The sequence below is a fragment of the Ptychodera flava genome, chromosome 11 (assembly GCF_041260155.1).
Source record: "Ptychodera flava strain L36383 chromosome 11, AS_Pfla_20210202, whole genome shotgun sequence".
NCBI classification, from domain to species: domain Eukaryota; kingdom Metazoa; phylum Hemichordata; class Enteropneusta; family Ptychoderidae; genus Ptychodera; species Ptychodera flava.
Window position 1 is genome coordinate 13,659,412 of NC_091938.1, and position 20,350 is coordinate 13,679,761.

Below are 20,350 nucleotides of genomic sequence, written 5' to 3' on the forward strand. Positions count from 1 at the left end.
ACAATAAAACTTTCACAATTTTTGCTGTGAAATCTTTCAGGAGAGAAAATGTAGACTTAGAAAATATTGAATAACACAGGAAGGTATCCATTATTCTAATCAAAGAGAGTAGCCCTTGATTCGGTATACCGGAATAACTCTCACCTGTTATGCCTTCTGCAGCCATTATTTCATCCCATTGCTCTTGATTGAGCACTTCTTTCTGCAAGGCAATTGCCTCTCTCTTGGGTGGCATCTTGAATTGGTTAAGTTACACTCTGAGGCTGAGAGGAAAACGCACAGTAAGAACACTGATCAAAGAAAGTACTCTCTAAATCTTGATGATCTCTTTTAAAGAAAAAAAATTATCGACAGCTAACAGGGCACCTGTACTTGAGGTACTTTCACATATGCAGAATGTGTAATCTATGAACTTTGGATTTCACATACTTTATATATTGTGTATTTTCTTAATCAACTGGTGATTAAAATACTTTGCAAGCCAAAAAGACAGGTTTTCTATGGAAAAACTATGTGTGATTTTTATGTATTCTTTTCAATGTCCTTTAATATAGAATTGTTGAAAAAAGATGATTGTATACTGGCACTGACATTTCTTGGGGCCAAAACTCATGAATTTAGGAACGCTAATCTATGATGTAAAGTGGATAATTTGTGAAAGTTAGCATTAGTTTGTAAATTACACTGTCTTGTTGTTGTCCAATTCCTCCTAGCCCTACGTGTACTTCTATGTCAGGGGTGTTCAGCTATTGGATATGCACAGAGGCAGCAAAAGCAATGGCCAAACACCTCCGACATGACATACACATCGGGCTACCAGGCAACCATATGCACATTTAGTTTTGCTTGATACTTGTGCATGTTATGATGAACAGTCAATCTACGATAGCTTTGACTTTTTTTAGCCTACTGACCTTATTCATCTCCTTATTTCAAGACAGACCTTAAAATTAATATGGTACTGTTGAGGCTATCCTTGATAAATCAATGACCACTGATGTGTCAATGATGAGTTGATTTGTTGTTGAAAATTCAGCTCAACGAAAACATGTTTTAGTAGACTAAAAGAAAAGTATATTTTTGTTTAGCTGAAAATATTGAATACTGACTCGTACCAGCTGTAACATGCTCTCATATGTGCATATGTGAGGTGTCACTTCAAGTTTGTTTCAGCCCCCGGCATCGATCATACTCTGACTGGGACTGAACGAAGAACCATTGATCACCTGTGCCCCGATCGATCAAAGTGCTAACGTCCCAATAAAGATGTGCATAGATATCCCACACAAATGTATTAGGGCAGCTAAAGATTGGCCCATATTTCAAACTTGTATCATCTTTCTGATATGATGTACTGTACTGTCGTTCGTCCTACTTGTACTTCTGTCAACCATTGCACGTTAAAAATGTGGACGGTTATGGAAATCTGACCGACCGACGATCGAATACGGGTTGCAATTGCAATAAATAGAACACTTTTCGAAGTGACAGAATCACTGGTTAAGATTTCAAGTATCAGAGTGCAAAATTCTTTCTTGAGAAAATTTCCGTTTATGAAAAGTCTTAAAAACATACCTGATTTGTGAGAGATTTCCACGTTATACAGCTCGCTTTTCTGTTTATACTCCGCTCTCTGTTGCTTGGCAGGGTCACGTGACGACAGCTCTTACAATGAGAAGATAGGAGGGTAGATATGTAAAGAGGGTGAAGGCAATATTTATTTGGGATTCACTTTAGTTCTTGAAATAAAAAAGTCTTGAGTAATATAATTTTACTATAATTAAAACAGTTTACTATTCAAAATCAGGTTTAAGGATTGTCTGTACAAAAATATATATTTCATTAAACAGTACGTCGAGTACTTCTGACCTACTGTGAAAATGTGCCGGCTAGGTCCTGCAGCAAGTTATGTGTTCAGTCGTCGTTGGTGGCGCATTCTTGACCTCTGACACAAAATTAACTCCACACTTCTACCAGCCTGCCAGGTTCCTGTATACAACAGCTATAGCTTGATTGCCATACAATACTGTATTTCAATATATGCCAGGGGGTGACTACCGTTACATTGTGTTGCTATTGTGACTATTTTCCCTTTCATGTAAAAAATGTGACTATCTGTTTTCTTTGCAAAAAAATTAACTCCAATCCCACACTATAACTTGGCATATACAGGTGCTTCAATTTGTTCATGAAAGCTTCTTTTTTACATCATGGAGGTATTAAACAAACTCCATGGTAGCTGCAGTTCTGTAGCTGGAGGATTTGCCTGGGTATGTGGGGCAGACATCAAGGGTTTTGCCATCTGACCCTTATACCCAGGCAAGACCTCTAGCTACTGCACTGCAGCTACCTCCGAGTCCATTGACACAAGTATAGGATTCTGGTTACCAATATACGGCTGGGATATATAAAAATCACAAACTTCTGTGATGAATTTATGAAAAATGACATTTTGCACAGTGGTTCATGTATTAATTCTTGTTGTATTTTAATGTTAAAATGGCACTTTCAAGACTTACACAACATTGAAGCACTTGATTTACCAAAGATACATCACAAACAATATATTCTCAAGAAGTAATCATAAGATAAAATAACTTTATTATTTGTATGTGTAGCAAATGAAAGTTTTAAGCAATATATATGTACATCATGCTAAACATAGGTTTATACAGAAACAAAGTAGACAATAAAAATTATAATATAGCTTCCATCAGAAACATTCTGTCAAAACCTAGTTTGCGGAATGAGAGGATTGAATAATGACAAAACAGCAAAAACAAAAAAACACTCCCTTCAAAATGACACTTTAGAGTGGTAATCATACTGGCACATTTTTGGTGAAAATTAACTCTGATAATTAAAAGTTTTTTATTAATATCATGGTTATTCTAACCAGTGGGGTAGAGTAACCTTGTTAATATTCTGTTCAAATGCTCAGTGTAGAAAACGTTTGATTTTCATGAAGTACAAATTCTTGAGAGATGAGATTGAATACCTATCATTTTCTCCGTTCATATACCCTATTGTAAGTTGCAGTTTGAAAGACCTTTACAATGTTCTAAAACATTGTCTTATAGGGTGTGTTGATTTATATCTTCTATCATGAAAAGGCACTGAGTGAACTACGTAATTATTGCAATTGATTTCCTGAAACGATTGCTGTTTGAAATAATGCTTGGATTGTTAATAAGGTAGTGATGATCTTGCCATAGCTGCCATCAAATTCTCTTGGTACCTCCTGTGTTATTTTTTATAGTTCAAAGCAATACACTGCATACAGGTAACACTATACTACCAGGATCTTCATATTGTTCTCACGTCAAACTGAGCAACAACCTGGTATTTCCTGTAGAATAAGCTTGACCTCAAGGAGATTTGAGAGATGTGTAAGGCCAATTAATCATCATGATTGGTGCTTGAAAACCAGCATTGGTGTTTCAGTGGATGAAATAAAACTTGCGTTACCATAAGTGTAGTACATATGGGGGAAAAGGGTGGGTGACTGCTTTATTATAGTGGCTGTACACAAAAATAAAGCATTGATGAAAATACTTTATTGTCAAGACTCATACTGCAAGAGTAATACCAGACAAAAATATGGTTTCATACTTCATTTCCAAATTATACCCTCTTTGTTGGCCTCACAAATTTGTGTTTTGTACCTGAAGCTAGGTTTACTCAGTAAGCATACTAGATTTAAAACGAAAACCACAAGTCCATAAAAAACATTTTCCCCTGAAGCGATAAGGCTGGTTTCTGCTACAATGCATTGGGTATCAGCTGTGCAAAACGTATGAGAATCAGGATCTCAGGTTTTCATTGGTAACTCAGTCTGGAAGTTGTAGTAAAATTCAACATTACATAAGGCTCTTGATCATCTGTACATTCACATTATTAATTGAAGGCATAATTTCAAAATTCCTAAATTGGTGTCACTGCGCCAACGATAGAATCCTTGTCTTGTATTCCTCAATCAGCTTTCCCTCTTCATCCAGAGCCAAATCCAGGTAATCTTCCTCATGCTCCGCTATGTCCGGCACCAACTCTTTCACAGCTTCCTTCTCCTCTTCAGTCTCAGCTTGTGATTTGGATGCTGAGGTAGGAATAAATCATAGATGAGCTGAGGTCACTTCATGAATGTCATTCAAATGTCAAATGTCATTCTATGTAAAACATACCACTATTAGTGTCTTCAATATACAGAAAATATCATCAGGTGTGTTTGCTATATCTATCTGTTTCAATTTCTTCTTGATTGTAATTGCAAGATTAAATAATATGCATTGTTATTAAATGTGAAATATAATAGTTGAAAAATCTTTGATGACTGCTTGACCATAGTATTCATACTGTATAAAGCTATTTATGTATTTCGTCTTTCACTAGACTTATATTAGTACCACACTGTTTAATTTTGATGACATTGTGCTCACTTGTCTTGAATTTACAATACAAGACTTCTACTATATAACTTGTTCCAAATCATAATATTTCATCTGCTGGTCAATAATATCACCATTTATGCTTGAGAACATTTTGACTTGTTATTACAGGTTTACCATGGTATCACTCTATTCAATACTGATTCCAGACCATTGGAATAAAATCCTTTTTAACATTAGCTGGTAGTTCTGACTACTGTAGAGGGAGAATTAACAGGGAGATGTGGCAAGTCTTACATATGACCTGGGATTAGATAACCAGTGTTCTCACCTGAAGAAGACGATGCTGATGACGATGATGTGGTTGATGATGACGATGATGGTTCATCTGGAGGTAGGATTCCTCCTCTAGCTATCAGTTCATTCACAGCTTTTTGGACATCTCCACGATGACGTTGTAGAGCTCTTTTTGCAACATCAAACGTAAAACCAAGTTCTGTTACCTTAAAAAATATGACAAATTGATCAATATGAGAATGTTAATGTGTAAATTGATACCATGAACATCAGACATTGCATAATTATTGCCACAATACTTTAAGATATTACAAAATCACACTTAAATTTTTTTAATGAAAGTTTGTACAAAAAATGCCATAATATATAGTTTTGCATTTAAGCAATTAAAAAAGTTCTTTTTTGAAATCTGAACGTTGAATTTTGCCACACAAGGACAAACCATGTTGATACATTCAGTTTCATTGATATGTATATCAAAATAGCTGTCAGCACTACCTTCCAACTATCTTATTTTAATACTATACTTATTGTCTTTATGGAAGTCGAATGAACCCCACACTTTGGGTAACACAATGAAAGGACTAAAAGCAGGAACAGATAGTATTGACACTGGTTTGCATTACACATGCAGCCTTTACAAAGTAAACATAGCCCTACCATGAATGTGACATCAAAAACTCACCCCTGCAATTAGCTCATCTGTAATTGGAACATCAGCACGATCAGCATCTGTGTCAGGCAGAGTCAGCAACTCTGGGTGTTCATTCAGTGTTTGTATCGCAACATTTATATCATTATTTGACTGTCTCAATGCAGTAGAGGCTGCCGACTTCGGAAACCCCATCGATAGCAGAGTTTCATACAAATCAATGTTTAATCTGAAAAATGAACATTTCATAAGAGTCAGAGGAGCAGAAAATGCTACTCATTACTATATTCTGGCATTAGGCATGTACCAGGATGACTTCAAATCCGAAATGGTGGTACTTCTTGATACCACCATACAGACACTAGACTATAATTTATAGTTGACAAATTATCAACTGTTTCATGTATTCATCTTCAGAGGTTTAATACATATAAGCAACGTATGGACCAAATTTTCATATAAGTGCAGGTGTTATATGACCATTTTTGGTTTCTGAAAGAGACCCTGTGAACTAGAGGGGACCATACTAACATACTTTTCCTATGGATTTTAGGCAAAATTTCAACATGTGCCGTGATAAACTGGTGAATATACGGTACTTTAACAACAAGCCTTAGGCCAGTTTATAACCTCTCGTCAAAACTGTTGCATGGTCATGCTGATGCCTAATGTGAATATAAATGTTATACACATACTGCATTCTGTAAATGCAAAAAACATCAGGATGCAAAAATTCACAGAAGTGAAAGGAAATTTCACTTTACCACTTTGAAAACTTACTTTTGTCCATCTGCTGTTTTTCCAAGTTTTCTAGCAAGCTTTCTTTTCTTCCTTTCTTCAGCTTCTTTCTTGGCAATCTGTTTTCTCTCTTCTCGTTTGTCTGTAATTTTCATGACAGCACGTTCAATGTTTCCATGCGCAGTTCGCAGACCCAGCCTGGCCTCAGCTTCCGTAAAGCCCAAAGCCATGATCTCTGAGAGTTTATCACTGTCAACTTGTAGTGTCCTCCATATTGCCTGTGCCTGCAAAAATCACATAAAACATCTTTGCTGTAGTCATTAAGCAACTCAAAACAAGACAGATATTGTACACTGAAATGAATTAAAGAGAAAATCTGTTCAAAGGACACTATCTTTTGACATTATTTTATCATTAATTGACAATATAAATTGTCAGTTTCTAGATCTCTACTCCCATCCTGCTTGAAGACACAGCAATAAATGCCTTGATGACATAAACTATGGTACATACAGAAATTGTGCATCAGCAAATTTACATCTTATGATCTTATGTATATTTTTGCATGGAAATTCATCTGTGTTGGTAGCCAAATTACAGTCAATTGAACTTTTGATCTCAACACGCTAGATTTTAGTCACTGAAATTTTCGGTTGCAGCACTACAACCTTCGTCAGCAGAATTAAACCCGATCTCAATGTCGTGACCTTTCGGACACGTGACATCAAAATCGGGTCATAGACTTTTGGTAATTTATACCTTCCACTGTCTCTATTAAGGAATGGCTGGTTAACTCGGATATATATCGCCTCCTTGACACCCCTTTCGAAGTATCGGGGATCCCTATCAAGAATTTCTACATTTTCCAAGTTCACAAAATGGTCTGGTGATTCAATGTGGATATGTTGGGAAACTTCCGATGTTGTAGAGCTGGGACACCGGTGTTCAAGAAATCTGGTTTTTAGAGATCTCTCCGTTTCACCGATGTATAAATTGTGTTCAGGGGCCCTTATTGGTCTGACCTTGACATGGAATCATGTAAACGGGACCATGATGTTTTCTTGGCAGTTTTGTCCTTGGGTGCAACCAGTAACTGGGTAGTGTTTGAGTAGGTTTGAAACAGACCATTATGCCGTAGGAGTTGAAAGTCCGTTTCAGGGGCCTCAGAAGTACCCTTCACATACGGTAGAACAATCTGTCCTTTGCGAACGAAGTCTTTTCGTGTTTTTGAGGTGGTCGCTTATCGGTGGATACCTTATCGGTAGTCCAAGAAGATGGCTCCATAAATCTTAAAATCTACCGCAAACCTACTCATACAGATCAGTATTTGAATTTCACGTCTAATCACCCGCTACAACATAAATTTGGAGTGATACAAACCCTCTTCCATCGGGCAGAGTCTGTTATTACCGATACGGCTGATTGTGTAGAAGAAAAGCAACACATTACGCAGGCTCGCGAAATGTGGGTATCCATCATGGACGTTCAATCGTGTAGTAATCAGAGTAAACCGAAAGCCATCCCTCAATAGAGACAGTGGAAGGTACATGTATAAATTAACAAAAGTCTACGACCCGATTTTGATATCACGTGTCCAAAAGGTCACGACATTGAGATCGGGTTATTCTGCTGACGAAGGTTGTAGTGCTGCAACCGAAAATTTCAGTGACTAAAATCTAGCGTGTTGAGATCAAAAGTTCAATTGACTGTAATCTTATGTGTATACCCATGTTGAGAGTATAGCTCCGGTGAGTGATAATTCAACATGCTTCAGTGAGAAGAACACTACCAGTATATAAATAACTTCTGACATGAAACAAAAATAACTAAAATAGTTAGAAGAAAGACTTTGTCCCTCTAAGATTAACCTTTAGAATTTATTCAGAACTGAAAACCATACATGTGAAATGAATTACAGAAAAGAGATTTATGTTTCAACATAGACCCTCCAAAAAACTATGGCTAAAATTACAGGGATTAAAATGAGCAAGCCCATTTTATTCTAGAAAGTATATAAACTTTACCCTTTCAAGGAGCTGCCATGCGCCATCTCTTCTGCCTTGATAGAATGCAACCACACCTTGTAAGAGATAGAGTCTGACAAACAATGCTAGCTCACGGGAACTGTCTCCCTTCACAGCTGTCAGTCTTTCAAGACTTTCACCATAGCTTCTCTTCAGGCACTCTTCACAAGTTTTCAACCTTGATTCTAGACATTTTGAAAAAAAAGTTACTTTATTTCAAAGTTACACTCTGTGTGTAACATTGAGGAATGGGAGCTTTGTTGAGTATCTAGCACTTGCTTCAGATCATACGAGATTAAAATATAGTTTAGCTTCCTACTTTTGAAATTTGAACTTCATATAGTGATGTAAATTTGCATATAAAGAACTCAGACTGCAAATTAGGTTTTAGCCACTTGATTATCTCTTTTAAAACAGACTGTGCGATATAGGCTGTTTTCCAGAGAAAGAAAAATGGGGGGATGGGGACCTTCACCGCTAAAAGTTCACTCACCTGCATCTGGTAAATCATTGATGTTTTTAACGCACAAATAACACCAGGATATATCAAGACACAACACTGCATAGTTATCTACAGCATTCAAGATATCAGCTCGACACTGTCTGAAAGAGCAAAAATCAAGGTCTGTTTATACATTTTCAAAGTTAGAATCAACTTAGGTTATGCATGTGACAGCAAAACAGAAATTCCTAGCCTCATGAAAATGGAATGATCCAATCTTTGGAATTTACTTCTTTTGCGATTTTCAACATAGTAGCTATATCAGTAATTTAGCTTTTATTGCCACTGTCTTTCATGGCACCCTTTGTAGGTAAAATACTGTGTAAACTAGAATACTGAATGAACGTCTTTACCTGAAATGATCATAAAACCTTGCTCACTGTATAAACTGGTTCTCTATTTACAATGAAATTGAGGTGAACTTGACTGTTTTGACTAATATTAGAAATGTTTTCCATATGTTTGAATTTTTCATTCTGTATCGTTTCAGTACTTGCTGCTTTTATGTGTGATGTAATAACGTGTAAAATAAAGTAAAAGTAAGTACACATGTAGGTTATGTACAAAAAGGTCTGTCGATGACAATAACAAATCTACGGCAAATCTATGCATACAATATCTTACTTGAATTCACTGTCTGCTTCCAACAACAGAAGCAAAGCTTCTCCATATTGTTTTCTCTTCAAGGCAGCCCTGCCTTTCTCATTCAGTGTCATGGCCAAGGCCAAAGCTTTTCTCTCTTCAGCAGGCAGGTTGATAGGTTTACCTGTGTGATCAGCTATTTGTAAATAGTAGTCATCATGCTCACCATCTGAAAAGGATTGAAAACATGCAAACAATTTTAATGTGCATCACTGGATTGATGTGAATCATCTTGTCAAGGAACTGAGAAGAAACTTTGTATTTCTGAAATCAGTTTGATTTGAATAATTCCTGTATCTTATCAAAGAATATGGTGAGATTGCTTAATTTCGCTTTTGATAAAAAGTTTATACATCAGCAGAAATTTGCCTGCAGCACCTGTAAATCAAGATCTGCATACTTACATATCTAAATTTTCAAATAATGTTTTTGTGCTCATGACAAAACTTGTTCTACAGGATTTATGATGGGATGAAATTATTAGCTTAAAACAGAGTTCTCCTTTCAGTAACCAATCAAAAAAGCAAACAGATCACCTCTATCAATGTCTAAACTTACAACTTACACACCATAACTCTATCAAGTTTACCTTCTTTCCTGTTGACGAGCACTTCAGCTGCATGTCTTGTTTTTTGTACTTTTGATCGCTCTTCATCTTTTCTCCGTACTTCAACTTCGCTTTCTGATAGACATATAACCATCACCTTGCAAAATTAAGAATAGGATTTAAAATCCTTATCATATCAACCAATAAAAAGGTACTTTAAAAGTATATGGTATTTTGAGATCAAGATGCCATTGTACTTAGACCAACCAGCTGACCAAGTCTCAAAATCAAAATTCCTTGATATGAAAATTTATAGTTAACAGTATCAGCAAAACAATATGATTGTAATGTTAATGAATTTCTATTATTTTACTAAAATTAAAGACTAGTGGTCACTATGCTTTAATTGCAATATTGCACAAGATATATATCATATCAAATTACACCAAAATAAACAAACTGAGACTGCTAAATAGAGTTATGTAAGTTTCAGATTACAATGTATTTATACATGAAATACTCCAAAATACAACTTACTTGCGATTGATGCTTGATGTGTTGACCTGTCAGTGCCTTGTTATCTTCTACAACATGCCCACAACTTATCAACTTCAAACGATCAACTTCCACTGTGGTTTTATCAGAAAGCCTGTAGATGATAAATTTCCTTGTTATTTAAAACTACACTGATCTGTCTTGTTTGCTGTCTCATCAAAGTTTACCTGAAACCTAAATTTATTCTTTGAAACATTTATACAATTTTTGTGTCAAGCATTCAAATACCTAGTTTGTAGGTGAATGTAGATTGTCTGCAAACAATCATGGAATAGACTGAATTATTTTAATTTCACTCGGCCTATTTAGACTGGCATACTTAACAAGATGGACCAAAAATAGATAACATTGAACGATTTTGTAGTCTTGGCTCTCTGGCCCATCAAAATCAGTGATTGCAGTAGTTGTGAATACAAATTAGTGTGAGACACTAGTCTGAAAAAACTTACATTTTCTTGAGATCACTGCCGCTGACATCCAACTTTGTCTCAAGTTCAAAAGCTGTCATTGTGACACCTGCTGGCACATTGCCAGCAAGCTTGATTTTCAGTGTTGCAACCCCAGACTGCTGAAATTTCTGTTTTGCTGCCAGTTTGTTGACTGCATGTTGACGTAACTGCTCTAACGTGGATGCAACAGCTTCTGGGGATAATTTCAGTTCAGATGAAAACTTGTCCACAAGTTCCTTGTAAAGTGAAAAAGATCAAGTTTAACTATGACAGATATCTACTAATGAACACACACTATCTTACATGTCAAGTGTCAAGTGTCAAGTGTCAAATTGTGTCAACTTATTATAGTTAGGGCCAGATGCACTGTTTCAGATTAGTTGTATGAGCTAAGAAGTATATTTCACTATTGACAGTGCCATGTTCAAGGCAAGTACTTGTACCCCTATGTACAAAACGATAGCTGCAACTTTTGGTACTATTTTTTCATATAGAAGAATGCTTTATTTAGCTGTAACCTATGTATGACACTAAGTTTTACTAACCACAAGATTAATTAACCCTTTTCCTGTCAGACAATATCACTTCCTCATCTGTCAAGCTAGTAAAAAGCATTATTGAGCCAAAACATAATATGTTGTCACACACTTGGCTTGGTTTTTATAGCAGCTTTTGTCAGTAAAAAAACATGTTATCTGTGAAGTGCAGGGTCCAACAGGGAAATTTGATATTTTTCCAAGCCAGTAAAATTTCCCAACCACAGGCTCAAAAAATTTATAAAATACCCAAGGGTGAAGGAAAATAGAGGCTGCATGTAAATAATTTGGTACAATATGATATCAGTTCGCGTACGTAAAAAAAAACATGATCAGTCATAATTTCCCCTTGAGCCCCCCTCCCCCCACCACCACCAATGAAAGACACTGATAGATGCATTAGGATTTAGTTTCTGCATCTTTTGTACACTGTTATGGAATGATGGTAACTCTAATAATGCTCCTCTAGTCATTTTGACATAATTCAATATCAATAATGAGAAAACCAACTTAAAGTTGGCGTCATCCTCATCCTCAGCCTCAGGTGACCTAAACAGTGTCAGTTTCAGCATTGTATCTGAAGATTGCCGAAGTGACGCTACCCGAGGACGGATAAATGATAAAATTCGCCTACAACTTAAGAAAATAACAACTACGTTCTTTCACAAATTTCTTTTGAAACGTATACTGGTTCGCAGGTAATATTTTATCGTTAGAATATCTCATAGACACTATTTTTTTTTGGTAGTGTTCGTAATTTTCAGTCCATTATCAGTGGATGTGTTTGTGGGTGTCCTGTCAACTTTTGTGTTAAGATTTTCCAAAAATTGGTGCAAAATGCAAAAATGGTCCAAAATGTGTAAAACATAGGGCCACAAGTCCCTGAAGCTACTATAGACATGGATACAAAATTAAGTATTTCCTTACTGTATGAAATTATCTCACTAAGGTCATCCTACGGACAAGTAAACTAAATATTAAAGCTGTCTGACCAGCGGTTTTAAAAGAACAAGCAACTCAACAGTTGACAGAGCTCTGTTGAGTTATGTAGAGAATAACCTTTTGACACATGTATTGATGAAGAAGGTGGATATCTTTGATTAACATTGTGAGTTCTGTTTAATAAGTTGAGACTGTACATACTCAGAGAAAGCACACTGAAGAGACAAAGGTTTGAAACTTAAGAAGTTCAAGGTCATCAAAAGCATTATAAGGAATCATGTTACACTTTCATTGCACTGTTTACACAGATTGCATAATTGCTATAAATAGCACATGAGGAATCTTTATACAGCCCAGCTTTACCATAAAAACCCTATTACTTTGACCACTCTTTTAATTGACCACTCTATTTTTTTCCTCAAAAAGTAATTTTATTTTATCCTTACAAAGTCAACCATAAATGGAAATTAGAACTTTCTCTATCTCTATCTCTATCTCTATCTCTATTGACTATTTTGAGCAATTTCTTTTAGATAACATACAGGGCACAATAAATGACAGTTCAGAATATGTCAAAGTTGGGATTCAGGAAATTGCCTTTACATGTTTTAATCCTCCAAGATGGTAAGCATTTCACTATGAACTGTCAAAAAAAGTTGAACTTTCTGATAATTCTACACTAAAATTATTTTGGCTTTGATGATTTCCTGATTAATTCAATTATTTAAAATCATATTAATTATTTTTTCTGGTGGTGAATTGATAGGGTTTATACAGTACAAGAATTACATACAATGTAAGTCAAATTTTGACCAAAAATGACAAAAAAATTCCTTAAAAATACAGATTTGCATATTTCATCACAATTTGAACAAGTCTAAGTTGGGTTACCCCTAGGGACCTGTATACCAAATAACAAAGCTGTCTGACCAGCGGTTATGAAGAAGAAGATTTTTTACCAAAAACACCTTTTTTGGCATTAATTTGCCTATTTTCAACAATATAAAAAAATTAAAAAAAATAGTTTCTCAAAATCGTATTTTTCATCTACACAACAAATATCAAATCAGTAAGTACTGCGGTTCTCAAGATATTTGAGTGGACGGACGCCTCACAAACGGACATACATACATACATACATACATACATACATACATACAGACTGACGACGGACGCCGGACGGATACCCATCCCAATAGCTTCTATAGACTATAGTCTATAGTAGCTAAAAATCACCACTATGAGATGTGAGCAGGAAAGTCCTAATTATTTAGAGGACATATAAAACAATTAACTTGTATAACTATGACTTGAGACTGAAAAGTCGGCGTATTAACCCTTTTCCTGCCAGACAGTATTACTTCCCCATCAGCCAAGTCAGTAAAAAGCGGTATTGAGCCAAAACATGACGTATTTTCACCCACTTGGCTTGGTATGTTACAGCATCTTTAGTCCAGAAAAATCAAGTTTACAGTATTTATGTTTTCAACAGCCTTCAAAAGTACAGTATTATGTTAAAATACACCATATGGAATATGTTGTGTTTCATTAATTTTAACCGTCTTGACCTGATTGTGAAATATGGACTTGGCAGGAAAAGGGTTAAAGTAACATGCGCTGACAGCATATAAATTTTAAGGGCTAAGAATGCTGCGTTGTAATGTAAGTACATCATGAGAAACGGATATTAAGAGAGGTCACTAAATATTATGAAATACAAACTCCATTGTATTTTGATTAACATTTATAGTGATATGAAACTTGCAGCACATTTTTACAGCTGTTTTTTACATTTATCATTCCATCAGACGCATTCGGGAATAATCAGATCTGACGCCGGTGAAGCTGACGCTGTAGCGTCATCCTCATTGTCACGTGACCCCTGAGGATGAGGATGAGGATGAGGTGATGCCAACTTGAAAGGACACACCGGTGACAGAAGACAGGTTATGGTGATTGTCCCCTTTATTAATGTTCTCCCATTCCACAAACTGACATTGCATTCTATAAAATGAGTCTAGCCCTGCACTTATTTGCGAAACATATACAAGTACCACTAAAGTGCGCAACTGTGATACTACCACAAGATACTAACAACTGTTGCGAAACATATCCTCCCATACATAATGACAGTGAACATAACACAACACGAAACTTGTTTGTAAACTTTCTGTAAGAACTACAGCATTAGGTTCGTTCAAAATAATGTATTGACGGTGTCCATTGACATGCTACGGTGTGAAATAAAGTCACAAAAGTCTCATTTTCCCTAACAGTATTATTATATTCTATATCACATGCTTACCTGGGGAAATTTATCGGCTTCTCCACGTTCATTTGTATACGGTGGTAACCATAGCTTCACTTTGTCTTTATTGAGTTTCTCACGCAGTAGGCGTTGAATTTCTTCCTCTGAAAGATTTCTTACACCTGCCATATTCGTGCACTCACCTCCAATTTTGCACAAGTCACGGTCAGTATGGCTGTCGACACCTGAGTCAGCACTTTGCAGACATCACAACAAAAAACTTTGATGACGTAAGTCTGATGCAGACGAAATTTTTCGCAATGGTTTCGTTAAAGGCACATTTTCAAATGAATCCCGAAGGGACCTCGTTTTCACCTTTAAGTGACGTTTCACACTTTCACAATACCATGTATATGTCTTTCCTTCAAAATTTCGGCCTCGGCTTAATGTTTTACAGGTTTACAGAAATTCTTCGATCAAAAGTTCGGCCAGGAGACCTCAGGAGACAAGAGACACTGCGATTTCACGACTTCTGGGTTAGAGTACATCTGTTTGTTTATTAGACTTTACTCCTCTAAGAATTTATATTCAACTTAAACTTATTTCAGCTAGCATTATGCATAAGAAGGGTGTCATAATGATATTTTATTCAATAACTTACTACTCGAGTTAATAGGACACGTTTTTAAAGCATGTTTCGGATACTCGCACTATGTAAGATACACAGAGGTCAGAGGTCGCGAAGACAAAATCAGGTTGACCGGCGGCAGAAATGTAAATACTCTCGATGTGGAACGTGACACAGACACAAAGTACCCACTGTTCGAAGACATTCATCAGGTAAGACATTTTTATGGCAACACGGCGTAGCCGACTGGAACACAGGCCTTCATCTCGTCACTTGCAGTTCGTTGTAAGCAACTTCAAGGACATTTTTCTCTTCAAAATCCTTGCTCTCTTTCTCGTTCATTTCCTAAGTTAACAAGTACGCCCCCGGCGGGGACAGCACTAGCAGCACGTATATATCACGAGACATCCCTTTCTCTGTCGTGCCAAATCGCTGCAAAAGGGATGGTGTTCTGTATATTTTGTGACAAGACCAAGAAAAGGACGGCACGATACACTGCAAACTACAGTTCCCCTTTGTGCAAACCCAAGGTTTACATGTAATCGGTGAATGTGAATTGTTAGACATATTGCATGCGGGTAAACTGTGGGGCGTGATTCTTTCGCAGTTTAACTTCGACATTTGGCATCGTAAAAGTGATCATGAAGTTTACTGCATTGTAGTGCATTTTCCCAAAAAGACATAGTGATCCGGGGATGAGGCTGTTAGTTTGCTTATATGTAATCGATTAATCAGTTCTCTTAATCATGTCCTTGATTTAAGAGTCATAACAATGATCATTATGTTATGGCTCAATTTTTCAAAACAAAACTCAAATTTTACACAGTTGTATACTCAACAGCATTTGCTTATAGTGTGCCTGTCAAGGCAGGAATTTTGAGACTTGCGAAACCTTGAAATTCATATTTCTTTCCTTCAAAATTACAATTTCACAAAAGAAATGTGACTTTATATAGCAGAAGCACATTGATGAATCAATCAAACAGGTTATATTTTGTCTTGACATTCTCATCAATTACAGCAGTGGAGGTTTTCCTGTCTACTGTCAAGGATGACTGTGTCAGTGATTGTTATACACCTGTTTCGACCCTATCATGTCAGCTGAAAGTACAAAATGTCATCGGAAATGGGGTTTTAGATTGGTTGGTAATTTTTAAAGCATAACAAAGGTGCTTTCTTACAAAGCATGTGAGTCTGGGAATTGAAGTGTGGAGACATGATGGGGTGGCAAGCATCTGTACAACAGCACTAATGTCATCATGAATAATATTGTTGATCTGCAAGTAGTAATTTGTGTAAATTTGGAGATTTAGCCATTGTAAGTTCTTTCCTTGTTTCCATTTTCTGCAGGGAAAACTGTCTTCGACCACACGAAGATCATCATTTGTGTAAACGAATATGGCGACTGGCAAAAGTGGACAAACACATCTGAAACCTGACATGAACGCCGATAAGTCACACCAACTGACAAGATTCAAGCCCCTCTCACCAGAAATCAAGAGTCCGAATTTGTTCTCATTCACAAACATTTTCAAAAAGAGGATGATCCACCAGCAATAAAGAAAGGCAAGTGAATACCACAAACATGAATCTTTTAGTTTATTCTTTTGTGAGAGATAGTGTGTTGGAGTTTTTTGCATCGATTTGAGCAAGTGCAAATAAGTCAAATATTGATGTTCTTTTCATGCTTGCTTCAAGATGAAGCATATACCAGAGATATCAACAGTATATCAATGATATGCCACTTTGCTGTTTTCACTAGATTGTATCAGAGTTTAAATATTGCTTCTTGTTAGTGGGCACACACCATATTACTTACCCTTAGCTTACTTGTGCATTTGCATGGATGTCATGATTCAAGTTTTTGTAATTCTCAAGTTATCAGGTCAAAATGCCACAATGGTTCTGGCAGACCAAGAAGATGACCAATGGTTTCTCAAAAGCAGCATAACACTTATTGTCATAATTCTCCTTCCAATCTTTACCCAGTACGCCTCACTACACAAAGTTCACACTAACTTACTAACTAACATATTAACTTTTGTCATGAAGTATTTGAGTGGCTGAAACTGATCATCCTTTTTAATTTTCATCACTATTGTGCATGATCCTTTTGAAAAAAATGTCCCCTATAGTGAAATTCTCATTCAGCATTAGCTTAACCTTTGTTATAATAAATGAATGTTTATCATTTGACTGCCAACAGAGCCGAAGACAGTCCTACTTCACAACGTGGTTTCAGGCAGCTCAGAAGAAGAAACATCACCAGTGATTAAAAAGAGACTGAGGCCATTCTCACAAAGTCAACAACAGAGGGCGATGTCACCTACTACACCAACATCATCAACCAACCAAGAAGAGGCAGTTCCGCAGCGACCCAAACATTTACAGTTCGATACCAGTGGCAATGTAAGGAGACGTAACCCTAGTAACGGTAGTCCTGGTAACATACCTAGAGAAAATCAGCCCAGCAGGACTCTGACTACAGTGTTGAAGAGACTTAGTAGTCTCATCGATGCCAAAAGTCAAGTAAGTTTTCCTTGGGTGTCAATTATGCCTGCCTTTTCACATTTTCAGATCCATGTGCTGTGATTTTATGCACAAAGGAGGTATCAGGAACAGTAACCCTAACATCATTGACACATCTATCGCCAGTAAAACAGGAGGTACCCAACGGTATCTTGGTATTGAAAAGTTCATCAAGTACTTGTCGTAAATACAGAGCTACGACAAAATATAGAAGTACTTTCTCCATGTCATTTGACTGAATTGGTAGTACACACTTCGAAACTGAAAGACTTAAGCTTTTGCTCAGACATTCCACAGGGAAACTTAAAACCATTCGGTTCCTTGTTGAAACCAAGAATAAAATCAGGGGTCACCGAGCAAGATTTGGTGCTACTAGAGAAACAAATTACCAAATGTTTACAGACATTTGAAATTTCAAAATGGCAACTATAGGGAAAAATTAAATTTCTGATTTTCAACAAAATAAGATGATAAAAACTGTATTTACTTCATGGGCTTCAAACTGAGCCCCAATAAGTGGTAGACTAGAAAAAGTATTGTAGAAATTTGAGAGTCCAAATAGCTGTCTCCAAGGTGCATTCTACCTGAAGATATTTGATGAAGAGGAAATCTGAGCAAGCCTGGTTCAATTCTGTTTTTTCCTAAGTTTGAACAATGTCAGCAACAGAGATAGTCACATTAGTAGGACGGTCAGATCAGTTCAGGTTGAAATCGATGGCGTCATATTTTCATTTGTCACAGGTTTACAGAGACAGTGATTTCAAGCAGTACTGGATGCCAGACAGCAATTGCAAAGAGTGCTATGACTGCGGAGACAAATTTACAACGTTCAGAAGAAGGCACCACTGCAGAGTGTGTGGCCAGATTTTCTGTAACAGATGCTGTAACCAGGAGGTGCCTGGAAAGTTCATGGGATACTCTGGTTAGTAAACCATACATTGCAAACCAAATGTGTTTAGCTCTGGCCGGTGAATTTACAAGTGGTTGAGATGACGGATGAATGTTATACACTTGTAAGAAATGACTGAATTTCAAACTAGCAATCTAAAATGAAGGATGGCTGGACTTACATTGATGTGGTCTAGAAACAAATGATATCTGAATTGTTTGCTCCGTAGGTACTTGCTGTTACTTTGTAATGATATTTTTTTACTATTTTTGTTTCGTATATCAATGGCAAATTCTTGTTCTACTTGACAAGCATGTTGTCACATCCTCTCTTTTAGCTTGCCAATGAAGCAGATATATGTGTAAAATGTATTGTCATTGTTTACAAATTCTAGTCTTGACCAGAATTCACTTGTCAACAATGATGATGCAGTCTACACATGTACAGACTGCGTTGACTAGTTGAAAACTGTGTATCTCATCATGCTTTGGCATGTAGAACAAGAAACTGCTGTTGACATTAAAAACAAAAATAGTGAAAAATCTTCAAAGGTCTTTAACCATTGTGCTGTAATCAGCCAGAAAAATTGAAACAGGGGGATAAGCAGTCGTCATGTAACATTCTTACTCAACATGTTACTAGACACATGCTTGTCTTATGTCATCGGCATATCAACATAATCATTAAATGAATTTTTCTTTTGCTACCGGTATCACACAGCAATTACGGAAGTACTGTGTTATTTATCCGTAGGTAATTTGAGAGTGTGTACATACTGCTGCAAAGTGGTGCTCAGCTATGCCCAGTCAGCAGATGGTAACTTTCGAGCGCTTCATGAGGATCTGAGTCGTGTTGAAGAAATGTCAGCCGATGGAGTGTACACACCGTCTATTAGGAAGAGAGCGGGACTGCTCTACAAGGAAGATGACTTTGTCAGAACAAGGTAATACATGTAGGCCTTTTTTTGACAAATTGCTCTGTGAAACATTTGTATAGTTAATTGAACTGAACGTATTTACCGAAACCATAGTAAAATGTACCAGAATTTTTTAAAAATAGAACATCACTGAATAACACCCATGACTTGAAGAGAAAAGTACCAATGCCTAAATCTTTTAAAATACCATTTTAATACAGTGAGTAACTAGGGATATGCTATGCTGGTCATACTTAATTTCTCACCCAAACCTATCTATAGAGGGCGCCCTTTTCCACTACCACAGCTGACAACGCAACGTCAACACATTTTTCTGTCACCAGTCTGGCTGACTGCCCATGTAGTTATATATCGATAGCTGGTGCAATTTGTAGCCAATAAATGATCCGATATCATGACATAACAGAACAATGGTTAGATTGCGGCAAGCCCTGCGTGAACTCAATGATGAGTAAACTTTTACAAACTGACTTAACAGGTTTTCTAAACCTATGACTGTATGTAACTGTCAACTGTTTTGCTCCAACAATACCTCTGCCATGAAAGGATTCAAATTAAAATATTGATCATGTCAATGAAGTCAAATGCAAGACTGTTTAGTTTAATAATAAGCAAAACATTTTATTTTACAACTATACAAGAGAGGATTTTGACCTTTTCTTCCAGCATAGTGGGACTGTGTAATTTACAAGAAATTTTAACCCTTTTAGAGCTGTCATTTCTCCCATTAAAATTTTAATGCAACATTTTGCAAAATTTTATGAATTTTTCTGTCGGACCAAATGGAAATCACATTTTCCTGGGCAACAGTTCTTTATCAAAATTTCGGCAAAAATCTGAAAAAATTTGA

At 36.5% G+C, this 20,350-nt stretch overlaps 3 protein-coding genes across 3 annotated transcripts in view; 1 reads left to right on the forward strand and 2 right to left on the reverse strand.

Annotated features, from left to right (window-relative positions):
- Positions 1–1,665, reverse strand: part of LOC139143549 (thioredoxin domain-containing protein 3 homolog) — a 31,359-nt gene extending 29,694 nt beyond the window's left edge. Inside the window, 2 exon segments of the mRNA XM_070713980.1 lie at positions 145–263; positions 1,576–1,665. Of these exon segments, the coding sequence (XP_070570081.1) occupies positions 145–235 (91 nt within the window). The 5' untranslated portion in view covers positions 236–263; positions 1,576–1,665.
- Positions 1,666–2,463: 798 nt separating this feature from the next.
- Positions 2,464–15,075, reverse strand: LOC139143550 (NEDD8 ultimate buster 1-like). Its single transcript, XM_070713981.1, has 11 exons — positions 14,575–15,075; positions 10,792–11,027; positions 10,325–10,436; positions 9,830–9,944; positions 9,223–9,409; positions 8,590–8,699; positions 8,097–8,281; positions 6,115–6,356; positions 5,368–5,563; positions 4,717–4,888; positions 2,464–4,096 (listed from the first exon to the last, which is right to left on the reverse strand). Exons 1-11 carry the CDS (start codon positions 14,704–14,706, stop codon positions 3,936–3,938), a joined length of 1,848 nt encoding a protein of 615 aa, XP_070570082.1. The 5' UTR covers positions 14,707–15,075; the 3' UTR covers positions 2,464–3,935.
- A 1,961-nt stretch (positions 15,076–17,036) lies between these two features.
- On the forward strand, positions 17,037–19,510 carry LOC139144359 (1-phosphatidylinositol 3-phosphate 5-kinase-like). The gene is made up of 4 exons (XM_070715060.1): positions 17,037–17,076; positions 17,352–17,674; positions 18,416–18,596; positions 19,317–19,510. Exons 1-4 carry the CDS (start codon positions 17,037–17,039, stop codon positions 19,508–19,510), a joined length of 738 nt encoding a protein of 245 aa, XP_070571161.1.
- The last annotated feature ends 840 nt before the right edge of the window (positions 19,511–20,350 follow it).